Source organism: Artemia sp. Qi Xiang Cuo, chromosome 3 (assembly GCF_049724085.1).
Source record: "Artemia sp. Qi Xiang Cuo chromosome 3, ASM4972408v1, whole genome shotgun sequence".
In the NCBI taxonomy this organism is placed as follows: Eukaryota; Metazoa; Arthropoda; class Branchiopoda; order Anostraca; family Artemiidae; genus Artemia; species Artemia sp. Qi Xiang Cuo.
Genome location: NC_142796.1, coordinates 28,567,136 through 28,582,910, shown reverse-complemented (window position 1 = coordinate 28,582,910; position 15,775 = coordinate 28,567,136). Strand labels below are relative to the sequence as shown.

The following is a 15,775-nucleotide window of genomic DNA, read 5'->3' as shown; positions in this document are numbered from 1 at the left end:
TAAGTATTCTTGAAATTGCATCAAAATCAAGATGGAATCGGCATGGAAATCAAAATCAAAAGACCGTTTGGTAAAGTCTAATCATAATTTTTTATATAGATCAACAAAAGCCAAACTTGTCATTAAACATTTCGAACTAAACATTGAGAACAGATGCGTTCCACCACGATTGCGACACTCTAATTCCTCCTCTTCCCTATATCACCCTAAAACAAGGGTGATTACAAGGGCTCCTCAAACCATACCAATGGTTGCAAAATATCAGAAGGTCCTTTCGAACTGATATTGCGATTTCTAGTGCTGTTTTAATAAGATGGAAATAGTTGGGGGATAACAAGACCTATTCTTTGCCATTTTTTTTTGTTCAGGGTCCCATTTTGGCAAAAAAATATTTAAGATTGAAAGACAAAATAGTTACTAAAAAAAAGAAGGAAATATAGTGAAATTACGGTCTGGTAGCATACAACCTGAGGCACCATGATATTAAAAAACATAAATGAAATAAAATGCACGTTTTTTTCAAATGAAAATACAGAACAACATTAAAACCAAAAACAAACAGAAATTATACCCCATATAAGGAGTGCGGCCACCCCCTTGCCCACAAATTCTACGCCAAAATTTGGCTATATTTCACCAATACTTCAAGAACAAATTCTCTAATATAAGACTATCTGTGATAAAAAAGTTCATTTATCTATAAATCCCCACACCAAAAAACTCCCAACTGTACAATTCCCCATCCCATAAAACCCTGATATTTAATGATTGGGGAAATATTTATTACATAACTTGAAAATTTTATCAAATATACAAGTAAGAGCGCGCAGTGGCGTCAATTCGGAGGCGGGGGAATTATTAAAATACCCTTTTTGGTATTTTGATTGAAAAATAGCTTGTTACCTAATGAGGTACAGCTATTTGACACTTGAACTATTTTGAACAAAATGACTATCTGAAAATTTTGATCAGATACATTTGGAGGAAAAGGGTTCGTGAGGGGGGGGGGCTCCTGGTTGCCTTCCGATTACATTTGACTCTTGAAAAGGACACTAGGACCTTCTATTTCTAATTGAACGAGCCCACTGAAAAGTTTATACGACCATATGAAGTGCCACTGAAAAAAAAAACTACGTTGCATCTGACTTCATTGAAAAAAGGAGAAAAATACCCCCCTCCCCTAGATTTTGAAAAATCCCCCACTGGCTGAGAGCATGCAATCTTGTGTTGCTAGTGGAGAGAGGGGGATGTCCTCTGGATCTAATCACTGTATGCAGATATGATAAAAGCAGTACTCTTCCATATGTTTCTTTTCTTTTGTGTTTTTGTGAATGCTTTATATTATGTAGCCGGTAGGACAGTAATTGTAATACGCCGTTAGCGAAAGACAAGAATACGAAAAAAAAACAACTTACCTTTGCTGCCTTTTCAACTTCAACTAAGCACATTCTACAATTTCCGGCTATTGATAACCTTTCATGATAACAAAACCGTGGAATCTCTACGCCAACCATAGCTGCAGCCTTAATGAAAAGAAATAAATCAGTGAATGGTTATAATAAGTTGTATAAGCGTATTTCAAGATACACATAACTATATTTCAAGATCAGCGATTGATAAGAGTTGAATAAGGAAAATTTAAATCCAGTCAATGGTTAGAATCTATATTTTAAACTACCCTAAGAGCCTGTCAGACGACAGGCATAAAACTGAGCATGAAACAATATTTTGCCCTTCTCCAAAATACGAAATTTTAATTCCTCTTACCCTCAAACCAATGCTTACATACTTTCCAAGTTGCGCATGAAAATTTTCACCTTTTAATAAAACCTACTGACTGCACACAATCTACAATAAGAAATATTTGTTTTCTTTCAGTTTCCGAAAGAGAATTCCGGAAGCTGATGACTTGCATACTGAAGTCAGCTCTTGATCAAGGAGGCACACTTGTGCCTCTATAAAGAGGCGACCCACCACAATGTTAAGCGATTTCAGGTCCTAGAGGTCGCAGAGAGACGGCGGTAATCGCATTTTGTAGCCCAAGCTCAAACTAAGAAACTTGCAAAATTTCATCCTCCTCCGACTTTATCTTCATGGGGTAAACTGGGCCGGAAGTTTCGACCCTCCCACCACAGCCCCCCTTTAATGTTGTCCGATTGGGCTGAAATTTAGAGGTTAAGCTTTCCTAGGGCCCGGGAGCTTATCCTCGAAATTTCAGCTCAATCCGATCACTCCTTCCCTGTTTTCAAAAACCAAATATAGCCACTTAAAATTCATTTCTTTTTTTTTTCTTAGCCACGCCTACAGGCCACAGTTGGCAACGGATCCGGGTGAATGAGGACTCATTTGAAGCAGAATTCGACCTGTTAGGGCCTTTTGATATTTTTAGACCGAAAAAATTATCACCCGAATTTACATTTACGAAAAACCTTAGTTTTTTTCAAATAATACAGATAAACAGGTTAGACATGCTTTGTTATGAAAATATCTGCGTGTCAATTTTCATAACAAAGCATGTCTAACCTGTTTATGTGTATTATTTGAAAAAAAACTACGTTTTCTAAAGAGTTAAAGAGGCTGAGTTACAAGGTCAACCCTTAAAACGTACAGGGATTAGGAGGCACAGTTGGGGGGCTGTTAAAGAGGCTGAGTCACAAGTTCGAACCTTAAAACGTACAGGGATTAGGAGGCACCCTGTACGACGTGATTTGAGTATTCAGGAATTAAAAGCCTTAACACAAGAATGTTCAAGAGCGGGGGGTTTGGGGGCGGCAGCCCCCCAACTTCAACTCCTGACACGATCAGCTAACAGTTAGTCAAGCAATAATAAGTAATAAACTGTACAAAAACATGCAGAAATTATTTGAAAAAAACTACGTTTTCTAAAGAGTTAAAGAGGCTGAGTTACAAGGTCGAACCTAAAACGTACAGGGATTAGAGGCACAGTTGGGGCTGCCGCCCCCAAACCCCCGCTTTCGCAGCCTTTAAATAAAAAAAAGTTTTTTAAACTGAAAGTAAGGAGCGACATTAAATCTTAAAACGAACAGAAATTATTCCGTATATGAAAGAGGCTGTGCCCTCCTCAACGCCTCGCTCTTTACGCTAAAGTTTGTACTTGTTTAAACAACTAGTTGTGAAACAAGTCAAAACTTTAGCGTAAAGAGCGAGGCGTTGAGGAGGGCACAGCCTCTTTCATATACGGAATAATTTCTGTTCGTTTTAAGATTTAATGTCGCTCCTTACTTTCAGTTTAAAAACTTTTTTTTTTATTTAAAGGCTGCGAAAGCGGGGTTTGGGGGGTGGCAGCCCCCCAACTGTGCCTCCTAATCCCTGTACGTTTTAAGGTTCGACCTTGTAACTCAGCCTCTTTAACTCTGTAGAAAACGTAGTTTTTTTCAAATAATTTTCTTTTAAGGCACGAAATCTGAAAATTATCTTGCCATGGCAAAAAAAGCTGCTTCAGTGAAAAAGGTGGGAAGAATACATTTATAAAAACTTCTAGAATAAAATCACACCACTGCGTTTTCAAAAAGTTCATAGCAATGAACTATAAGTAAAGGGGAGCGTTAATAGAAATCAAAACTTTTACTGAAGTTTCACAAAATTCCTTAAGCCACAAAAGTCCACTTCTTATGCATACATTTTTAAATTTATACGAGATACTCAGAAAAATATCCAAAGGGCGAGAGGGAGTGATTTAAACTCTAGTATTATTCAAAAGTACTGCTAGTAGCATGTAAGTACAACTTTTATGAGGCAGGCCTACTTAACACTTGAGTAAAATAACCAGGAGCTTGAACCCATTAGGTACCAGAAATAATGGAGAATCACCAAATACAATCACTAGTGTATTTTGTCAAGCGGTACACAATGTCTCAAACGTGAAAACGATCTCTGAACAGAACTGGAAAGTTCAAAACAACAAAAAATTGAACAGCAGCAACAGCTCTGACGTCTGCATGAATCGGAATCTGAAACACCACAGCATCCAAGAAACTACCATTTATCCCACAGCGAATGTTTTCAATATTCAAGGGACCACATATTGGGAAGGTTTCTTAAAGGCTACATTTAAAATTTATAGAACAACAGTAGTAAAGAGCCTTAGCCTCTTTTGTGAATATTTTAAACATAAAGTTTTAGAAGTATATTTGGAAATTACTTTTATAGCAGTAGTCCAGAGTTTGCATTTTCCAGTGGATCTTGATGGTTTGGTTTTTGAGGACAGATTAAGGTTAACTAGGCTACAGGAAGGTAACGCAAATGCAGCTACCAAAATACAACAATTCCGTTTTGTTACTCAGAAACCGATAAAATTCTATAACAATGAACAACATTGTATAGCTGAGCCTATCCTATCTTCGCAATCTTTCCCAGAACACTACTCTTCTTCCTACTGTAAGCCAAAATACCACAACAACTTAGGTTAGACTAATGATAGATAGACATTAAATGCTCTAAAGCCACAAGGGACATGGCTACAAAAAGTAACAAACAAAAAAACAACATACACAAATACAACATTAATTTCAGCACTCAACCCCCCCCCCCTTACAAAATCTCTCTCTATGTGTCATTCCAGATTTTATATAATAGATTGAGATTAGTGTTTTAAGTTATATTAATTAAAAAAATAACTTTTCTACAAAATACGTTTTTCAAAGAAAAGTAAAGAACTCCACTAAACAAAAAATGAGCAAAAATAAAATCAAATACTCTACCAAGCGTGAAACTACCACAAGTCACCATCGATAAATAAATGAAACCCAAAATAAACAGAAATTACAATAAATAACCGAGTCAAACTCAAAACGAGCAGAAATTAACATAAGTTGGGCTCAAAACCCCTATGCCTTCCCAAGGCCAGAACAAAATTTTGCACTTTACTGAAAAAAATATAAATGTTTTTACATTTATAACTTTAATAAATCAAATAATATTAAAATTTTGATTACTAAATATCAGTATATGTATATTAAACTGACAATAATACTTTTAGTACTGTCTCCAACTCCTCGCAAAATAAATCTTCCTTCACTTACGAATTGACGGAAACATTTCCTTCTTTTCTGTGGCAGTTTTTTTTGGTATGAGGCAAATTTTTTCTTTTTATCGATTTGCTTTGTCATAGATAGCGCAATAGCACTGCCCAAGTAAAAAGCGGTGGTGGAACAACGTGTTATTTTTTTTTTAAACCAGGGCAAATCCTATAGAGGAAGTTGTCGTAGAAACTTCGAAAGGTGCTCATTCGATTGCAAATTGAAAGTTCTGGACTTCTTTTTAATAGTCGGAAGTGATTGGAGGGCAACCAGCCCCCCACGCCCATCATTTCTCCAAACATGTCTCATCAAAATTTTGAGATAGCCATTTTGTTCAGGGTAGTTGAAAAATCCAGTAATTATGTCTTTGAGAATGACAATTCCCCCCCCCCGCCCCACAGCCCTCAGGGAAACTAGTTATACTAATTACCAATTATTAGCATATAAGGCTTTTATGGAAGGGGTGGTCGTATAACCTTCAGAGGGGGGTTCATTAGATTGGAGATCAGAAGTTCTAGTGCCCTTCTTAAGTCAAACGAGATCAAAGGGCAACTAGATTCTCCTACTTACTCTTCCAAAAATGCATCCGATAGAAGTTTTGGGATAGCCACTTTGTTCAAAATAGGTCTAAAGATCATATAACAGGGCATAAGGGGTTGAAATAGCCCCTTAGAACCTGGGGGCATCTAAGGTTTTTATTGAAGGTATGGTTGTATAAACTTTAGAGGAGGCTCATTTAATGAAAGTTCTAGCTCCCCTTTAAGAGTCAAAAGTGATAGAGGGTAACTAGCCCGCGCCCGACCCCATCTTTTCCCTAAATTGTTACGTGATCTAAATTGTTAGATAGCCATTTTGTTCAAAATAGTCCAAAGAACATAAAACAATGTCTCCAGGGTTGACACAACCCACCTGAGCCCTGGGGCAAGGGTTGTAAGTTATGCCACTGGGGCATATAAGGTTTTAATGGAATAGGGGGGAGGTGTTGTATAAACTGCGGATGGGGCTCATTTGATTGAAAATTTCCTATTTCCACCATATTTGTTCAACCTATTCCTGCGTGCCATCTTCTCTCTGATATCCACCAAGCATGGGACAGAAATAGGTGGGATTCTGCTTGACAAACTAGCACATGCTGATACTATCAATCAGCTATCTATGACCATCCATGAACTCCCAAAGTCAGGGTGACAAAATCTCTCAATTAACGAAACAGTTTGGGATGCATACTAACAGAAACAAACAAAACATAGTTATAACATGACAAGACACTTCGACTCTTCACAGCCCTTCATCTTTTTAACAGCCTGACCATGCCCATTCTTCTCTATGGGTGTGAATCAAGGATAGAAAAAGCCGAAAACGAATACACTTTTCTCGCATTTAAAATGAGACGCCTACGCCTGATAGCAAAGATTAGCTACAATGACCATGTAGTCTACGAAAATTGTGAAAAAAGGGGTTAATTCAAGGGGTAGATAGATAGATAGATATTTATTTCGAGAAATTACTATCACAAGCCCTGAAGAGCCAAATTCGAATTTCTAAGTCCATAAAAAAAAAAAAAAAAAAAAAAAAAAAAAAATAAAAAAAAACATAACAAAAGCACAACAACTAAAAAATTGGCAAACAATGCAAAAAAGAAAAAAAAACATAAATATCGGAATTCTATATGATTCCTTTGTCACTTATATTAAAAACTGCAAAATGGCAACTGGTTAAAAAGATAAAAACTGATAAAACTGAAAAAATAAATAATATATACATTAACAAAGTTTAAAAAATAACATAAAAAGGGGATAGGAAAAAAAAGAGTAAAAAAAAGAGCTGTTTATTTTATCATGTAAGAGATAAGATAAAATTTATGTACAAATTAACAACTATTTATTATCAGTAAAAAAAGGGATAAAAGATTTCTTATACCGCAAGGTAGTACAAAGAATGGGAGATAAGGTGGGGATAGGCTGGGGCACAGTTCGTGGAGGACGATTTCTATCAGGTGCATGGTATTCAGGGAAAAGGTTCGCAGCACGGGGGTTCAAAAGTGCCAACTTACTAAAACGGAGGCACAAATTATTTCTTCTTCTCTCGAGGGTCTCTAGTTTTGAAATATTTAATAAATGCAAATATGGTATCTTGCCCTCTTTAAAAATAATTCTTAGAGCTCTCTTTTGGACATTTTCAATTTTTTATGTTGCGTCATTTGAGAGGCCAGGGTGCCACACAGGACAAGCATACTCTAATATGGGGCGCACAAAAGAAATGTACGCATGTAATAAATGTGATTGGGGGCAACTAAATTTATTTAAAAGTTGAAGGAGGGAAAGCGAGTTAGAAGGGTTAACTGTCATGTCAAGGGAAGAGGCCTCACAGGCAATATCTTGGAGCATGCCCATTGGGTTGCTTAAAAATTTTTTTTATTGCAACAAGACAAGGGGGTCTTGAATTGCAACAAATCTTCATAGAATTTTTAATTCTTGTACCTCAAATGTACCGCAAACCTTTACCAGCATCAATTAAAAAACTAGAAAAAGAAAAAGAATCGGAGACTTGAAAATCCTTTGAAACTCGTGGAAAATGACGATTTTCAAAAAAGTCAGACTTTTATGTACCTCAAATTTGCTTCAGAGACTACCTCACCCTCTCCATCCTCAATCCAAGTTGCTGTAATGTTCTGATGTATTAGGGATGTTAAATCAAACCCCTAAACCACTTCCTAAATTTAGAATTGTCTTTTCAGGATGACATTCTTTACATTAAAAAATTCACCCTCAACCCCAACCTAAAAAAAATTAAATTTGTGAAAGAGCTAGAGCGGCAAACTTTTCGGATTCGGGATCAGTACACATTTTTTAGTCAGATAGTGAAAGAGTCATTTGTATAGCAATTTGTTTGAGGCTGACCCCTTTTACTTCACAATTTTCCTCGAATCTCTCCCCAACCTCACTCTCCCAAAGCTTTAAGCCCCAAACAATTCTTTTGACTTTAAACGTGTAGTTTCATGTTCATCAGTAAAAAAGAGCGTAGAAATGAAATATCTAATGACATTAGCAGGTATTTACTCAATCAATGTTTTTTGCCTCAACCTCAAATTCAACCTAAAACAACTCAAATTTATAAAAGACATAGAGCGGTAAACTTTTCGGACTCGGAATCAGCACATATCTTTTAGTCAATAGTGAAAGAAACATTTGTATAACAATTTGTTTGAGGTCAAACCGCATTTTTACTAGACTAATGTAACAAATGAAGAAGACAAAAGAAGACTAGTCACCAGACATAATCCTAAACAAAGATATAAGACGGAAATTGCACTGGTTCAGGAATGCTGAGAGAGTAAATCCTGCTCACTCACCCAAGTTCTTGCTCTAAATTACTATTTAATGACATTGAATACAGGGAAAACTTCACAAGAGGCAGTTTGACAACTTTGAGCAGCAATGTATCATCCAACTAGCACATCCAGCTTGACACAATAACAGAAGAAGAACTAAAATTCATAATTTCATAGAAGGTCCAACTTGTCTTAATCTGACTAGTAAAATTTTTTTTTTTATCTAAGGCATTTTTTATATGATTATGTTTTTCTTTTGTACTTAGGCCTGAGTTCTCAGTTTCAAATGAAGAAATGAATCAGTTTCAAATAAAACCATCTTCAATATTAAGTAGGAAAGACCCTTTATAATATGCTTAATCAACAAACAGTCAGAAACACAGATAACCAGTCTAAATGTGTTCCAGAAACAACTTTTGCTTAAAGTGACATCATTGAAAAACCGGTAAATCAGTTGATATCTGTTTATAAATAAACTACCAAGTTTCTACCTAATGTTTCTTTTAACAAAAGTCTCTAATTATAGGTGTAGGGTCAGGATTAATTATAACTTAAACTAAGAACTTCCTTCAAAGTACAAAGGACAGTGAAACAGAAATGTTACTGATTTGTAACATGTTACAAATGTTACTTGATGAAATTGTTACTGAACCAGTTAAGTGGAAACTTACAAAACCATACATGTCTCGAATAATTGGGGGAAAAATCAGTTTTTAATGAAAAAAAAAACCTCTATATGCAGTTACCTATTTTTTCACAGTAAAAGGTATCAATTTAAAAAAAGAAATGAGGTAAAAAAAACAGCAAAAATAAGCTAAAAACGTATGGTAACAAACAACTACTATAACTCTCCTTTGAAGAAGTAACTGTCTTCAAGAATCAACAGACAGTGTTTTTTTTAATCTTAAGAGACAAAAAGAGATGCCTTAACAGGAAGAACTAAAATTTATAATCTCATATCAATTTAAAAAAAAGAAATGAGGTTAAAAAAACAGCAAAAAATAAGCTAAAAAGTATGGTAACAAACAGCTAGCATAGCTCTCCTTTGAAGAAGTAACTGTCTTTTTTAATTTTAAGAGACAAAAAGAGATGCCTCAACAGGAAGAACTAAAATTTATAATTTAATATGAGGTCCAACTTGTCTTAATCTGATTAGTAAAATCTTGCTTTTTTTTTAGTCTGATTAGTAAAATCTTGCCAAAATAAGCTAAAAACTTATGGTAATAAACAGCTAGCATAGCTGTCCTTTGAAGAAATAACTGTCTTTAAGAATCAACAGATTGTTAATTTTTTAATTTTAAAAGACAAAAAGAGATGCCAAAGTTTACTAATAGGTTTCATTTATTTTCATGATTCAGCATGGCAGCACAATTTTTTTAATTTTGGTGTCCTGGTTGTTCCAGGTAGGAGATTGTAATCCTCCATTCAAGGACTTTCAACAATTTTGATTTAAGGATGTACTTGTTATTTCAATTTGACTTAATTTTTGAGAGTTTCAGGCCATTTTTCATTACATATTGTGAATCTGAATGAAAATTACTAATTTCAAAATAATGTTACATGGCAAATATTTATCATTCTATTTATTTATAATAAGCTGAATATGTCTTCAGAAAGTGAGAGAAAGAATCAAAAGAAAAATCACTTGTATGTATAAAAAGAATAATTTTTTAGGCACAGCACAAAATAAAAATTCATATTGAGAGACACAGACTGAATACTGTAAGAAAAATGTTGTTATATTTAAGCTAGTGCAATAGTACTCATGGACTTGAGAATAAAATAAACTACTCAAGAATAAAAAAAGCAAATCACCTGTAAAACAGTGGTTCCAGGATCTACCAATACTTTCTTGTCATCAACAAATACTTCAACTTTTTCTGGTGCAGAAGAAGCAGCACGTGTTCCTGAGCTTATGACTCCATTTGGCTTAGCTAAAACCCTAGCCAAAGGGATTCTCAGTGCCATCTTCAAACCAATGCAAACGCCTGTAAAACAAAGAAACCTGTTTTATTCACTTGAATTTGGGCTTTTGAGGAATGGTTAATAGCTACTACTGAGAAACCATACCTGCAATCAAAGAAAATAGATGGGGAATCTTCAAGAAACAACCTGGAGAATCACTCACCTGGAAAACAATGTTTCATAGTTTCCTTTTTTATATTTTCTATCCCCTCTCCTCAGTAACTGATTTATGTGCAACTGTGCTAGGAGTCACATATATAGAGGATAGGAGAATCAGTCACAACAGAAGGCTGGCCAGAAATTTCAATTGGTTGCAGTTTTCTTGCATTCAAGAACCTTGTGACACTACAAATCTCAGGCATGGCAGGATCATTAATTGTATTCCACATGCTAAAGTTGCACAGCTGTGCATTAATCCATCCTAGTGGATTATGCCTAGAGCCATACAAAAGAAAAATAAGAGGCACTAGATGGGGGGGGGGGGGTATTGCATGATCTTGAAAATATTTTTATTTAATATTTTCATTTTAAAGATTTGAAAAGAAGCAAAACAAAGATGACAAAAAAAGAAAATGGTATGGTGATGCTATCACTTAATAACATAAAATGTTCAATATTTTCTGAATGACCCTTCCATATACATATAATTTCGTTTAGATCATTCGGAAACGCTCATCGATAATGTGTTTGTGTCTTCAGCGATACTAAGTAAAGCGTACTGCTCTGTTGTTATAAGCCCAGCCTCCGACCATCTTCCGGTTGTATTGCATTTGAATTCTGAAGTGAAGAAACATAACAGAAAGAATAAAATACCAATGCGTGAACTGAAGCCAGTTAATCTGAAAAAATTTGAAGAACAAATTAGTGTTATTAACTGGGAAACAGTACTGAATGAAGATGATCCGTCGGAAGCATTTGAAAAGTTTAACCAAATAGTGTCGAATGTTTATGATAGGACGTGTCCGCTTAAAGAAACAAACCCCAGAAAGAATAAACCAAGAAAACCATGGTGTGATAATGAGCTGCTGAATCTGTTTAATATGAGAAATCAGGCGTGTGAGGAGCATCTGAATGATCCGCAGAATATTAAGCTCCATTTGATGTATAAAGAGCCAAGGAATAGGGCAAATGCCCTAAGAAGGAAAAAAAGAAGGCATATTTTACAAATGTATTTGAAGAAAGTAAAGGCAACCCCAAAGCAACATGGCAAGTTGTGAATGATCTTCTAAAAGGCCCTATGAAGCCATCGGAGCCAAAAATTGTACTAAATAATAGGACCTTGGAAGAAACTGAGGAAATCTGCAACGCATTTGGACAATATTTCTCTGAAATTGGCTGCAAGATTCAAGAAGAAGCAAGGAGCTCCCATGTTTTCGAATCAAGCAGTTTTGTTGATGAGCGAGGAAGAGGTTTCGAAATGCATTTCCAGCCTTATACTGAAGAGGAGGTACGCAAAATTGTTAGCACGATTAAGTCAAACAGTGCAGGAGTTGATGGAATGAACCTTAGAACGCGCAAGTCGGTTCTGGTTTATTTGCTTCCTGTCCTCGTATACCTTATCAATATTTCTATGGAAAAGGGGATGTTTCCGAGTGCGCTTAAAATAGCTAAAGTTGTACCGTTGCACAAAGGTGGAGTCAAAACTGATATATCTAATTGGAGACCAATATCAATTCTCCCGATTTATTCAAAAGTTTATGAAAAGATTGTTCATCACCGGCTTTATGAGTATCTGGTGAAAATTGGTGTTTTACACGATGGTCAATTTGGATTCCGGAAAGGACATTCGACGATGCAGGCAGTCCAGCATCTTCTGGAAAATATCAACTCAGCACTTGAGAATGGCGAGCAGTGCATGGGCGTTTTTATTGATTTTAGAAAAGCTTTCGACACTGTTGATTTTAAGATTTTATTAGAAAAGCTGTGTTATTTAGGCATAAAGGGTAGTGTTTTAAATTGGTTTGAATCGTATTTAAGTGAAAGGAAGCTACGAGTGACTTTGAGTAATAAATCTTCTCAGCCGTTTCCCATAAAGTGTGGTGTTCCACAGGGCTCAGTTCTTGGCCCTCTCCTGTACCTGATATTTATAGACACAATGAGATTCTACATTCCCGGAGCTTCAGTTACTTCTTTTGCTGACGACACGGCTTTAGTGATTGCAGCAAAGTCGCTGCAAGAGCTCTTGTTCAAGGCTAATAAGGCACTGGATGGCCTACATGAATTTGTTTGTGCTAGCCTACTTAGCGTCAATGCATCAAAAACTAATTTTATGATGTTTACGAGGACTGGTTCTGCTCCCACTCTCCCTGGTGTCATTATTTACAATGGCCTACTGCTCTCACAAGTTGAAGAGATCCGATATCTGGGATTCATCCTGGATCGAAACTTGAGTTGGAGAAAACACTGCGACATTATAGCATGCAAGCTGGCGCGAGGCCTTGGAGTTCTGAACCGTTTTCAAAATTTTTTACCTTTAAGAATTCTGCTTTTATTGTATTTTTCCATAATAGCGCCTTATATAAATTATGGTTGTTTGATTTGGGCGAGTAATTTTAGTTGCAATTTTAGAAGAGTTCAAGTTCTGCAGAATAAGGCTATAAGGTTGATTGGAAGGTATGATCGTGGTGTTGATAGCACTGAATCACTTTTTAGAAAGTTTAAAATTTTAAAGGTTGGTGAAATAAGGGATTATCAAATTGGAGTTTTTGTATTTCAGTGTCTGAATGGTTTTGCACCGGATTTTTTTATGAACATTTTTAAGCCTAATTCATTTTATCACGATTATTCGACTAGGAGTGCGGATAGTCTTGCATCTGAGCCACAGAACACAACGAGAGCGAGTCAAGTGACCAGACACATGGGCCTGTCAGTTTGGAATTCGTTCCCAGATTCTGTTCGTCAAGCTGAAAGTGTGCCGCAACTTAAAACCCGTATTAAAAATCATTTCTTTTCAGGAATTTGGTAGTGTTAATGGTTCGAGAGAAGGCTTTTTTTTTTTTTTTTAATTTTTTTTTCTTTTTTATATATATTTTGTGCCATTATATATTTATCATTATTTTTTGTTATTATTATTTTTTTCCCCTTTTTTAATGTTAATTGGTTTGATGATTTGGCATGCATGATATCCAACCGGTCGCATTTTAAAGCATCTTCTTGCTTTAGTGCGACTTGTTGTCACATTGAGTTGTTTTTTTGTTAATAAAAATGTATGAACCTGAACCTGATTTAAGTGCGTATATGGAAAGTGCTAACAATCTTCTTATGAGCCACAAGTAAGAGCCTGGTATTGCAAAGTTTGGTCACCATTACGCCAGTGTCTGACCAGAAAGCATGGTATTTTGTATAATATGTTCCCAAGATTTGATAGATAAAGGCTAGTAATGGCTAACAAAATAATGCTAGAGGGGGGGGGAGGGAGGTGAATCTCTCTGGACATATGAAGCACCAATCATGGTGCAGGAAGACCCCTTGAGTAAAAATCTAAGGAGAGAGAAAGAAGTTCTTTTGCTCCTATCAGTTTTTGAAAATCAAGTGTTGCTTGATGCTGATGACTGGCAAGTAGTAGGTGACCCTCTCCTTTCTTCCACGGGAGAAGTGTTGTCTGTCAAAAGCGGTTTGAAACATACAGGTGGTGTTCTCAGAATAAGGAAAAACAATGGTAGACACCTTGACAGTGCCAGTACAGGTTCTTCAACAAAGGGAGAAATAGATAGGCAGGCCATATCTCCAAACACCCAGGTATATCAACAACCCAGAAGCTTTAGGTACTACATATTTTTTTTGTGTTGATGGAATAGATTTTCGTTGCCTGAGCCACAACTTAGTTTAGTGAATGAGTCCAGAATGGCAATAATAATAATAATAAGTGTGTATACATATTCCACTAAGTTCGGCATTCAATATCGGAAGTTGACATTCTCCACCTCCAAATACTACCGTCTTCAGTTTCATGTTAACTTAAGCAAAAAGTAAAATTGACACAGAGAGACAGACAAAGATGTCTTAAATATTATGTTATAAAGCTGCTCTTGGGGATTATGAACATCAACACCAGCAATGGGAGTTGCTGGATGAAAAACAGGGTGATTATACACAAAGATTAATCCTGCAAAGGAAACAATATGATGTGCACCATAGCAGACCCCTTAATGGGGTCATATAGCCCTAGTCTATAAGTAAAACCTCTTAAGAAAGGACTAGCATGAGATAAGTTATTGATCAGACAAACACACATAAGGCAGAAGAGGAAAAGAGACAGAAGGAGGTTGCAAAAGAGGGAATAGTTTCTAAAATCAGTGAAAGAGAAAAAATACAACTTTCCCTAAACATAAAGCATCTGTCCCATGTTCAAACAACAACTTTACAAACAAACTTTCTTATATATTTTAAAGACAAAAGGAAAGCCAAGTGATAAAAAATTTCCAGGAATTAGCCTAAATATTAATTCCGGAAGATCTCGAAAACTTTCATTCACCTAGCTAGACCATTTCCTTGAATTTAAATACCTTACATGGAGTTTGTCTGGAGAATTATTTGTTTACCCTAGACACCTACATATATTTTGAACAAATAATTGTTATTAATTTTATTACATAATTTTTTTAAGACTTATCCATCAATATTTGTAAAAAAAAATTTTTTTATTATATTTCGAAAGAGCATAAAAAAGAAGGCATAAGAAGGTTGCACAGGAGGGCAGTTTCCCAAATCAGCGAAAGAAAAAAAATACAACTGTCGCATAACATAAAGCATCTGTCCCTTATTCATACAACAATTTTACAAGCAAACTTTCTTATATATTTTAAAGACAAAAGGAGAGCCAAGAAAGAGAAAACTTCCAGGAATTAGCCAAAATTTTAATTCCTAAAAATCTTTGAAAGTTTCATTCACCTAACTAGACTGTTTCCTATAATTAATTAACAAAAAATTTCCGAAAAATAAGTTTTTCAAAGAAAAGTAAAGGCCATTTTAAATTTAGGCTCAGCAGATACAAATACCTTTTAAAATTCAAGCTCAAAAAGACCAGAAATTACTATTAAAGACTAAATGAAACCCAAAACGAACAGAAATTAAACAAACAATCATAGCAAAAACATACAACAAGTAATAATATAAATGATTTAATAGATCTTAAAGCGAGTAATGCTTAGATTGAATATGAAAATCAAGCTTAATACAAAAAAAAAAAAAAAATCTTATTGAAGTATAAATGAAACTTAAAACGAACATAAATTAAATAAACAATCAATGCAAACAAACATACTATACATATTAATGTAAATTAAAAAATAAATCTTAAAACGAATGAAACTTAAATTGAATATGCAAATCAAGCTTGAAACGAACAAAAATCGCTACAACTAAGAGTTTGGGTGTGAGCTCTTTCTCTCACTGTAAAAGTCTAAAACCTACTGCGTCATTGGCGCTTTACTGAAAACCA

At 35.3% G+C, this 15,775-nt stretch overlaps 1 protein-coding gene across 1 annotated transcript in view; it reads right to left on the bottom strand.

Annotated features, from left to right (window-relative positions):
* ND-75 (NADH dehydrogenase (ubiquinone) 75 kDa subunit) overlaps positions 1-15,775 on the bottom strand; it is an 80,073-nt gene that overhangs the window by 54,126 nt on the left and 10,172 nt on the right. Inside the window, 2 exon segments of the mRNA XM_089085704.1 lie at positions 1,416-1,523; positions 10,186-10,358. Coding sequence (XP_088941830.1) covers positions 1,416-1,523; positions 10,186-10,338 — 261 coding nt within the window. The 5' untranslated portion in view covers positions 10,339-10,358.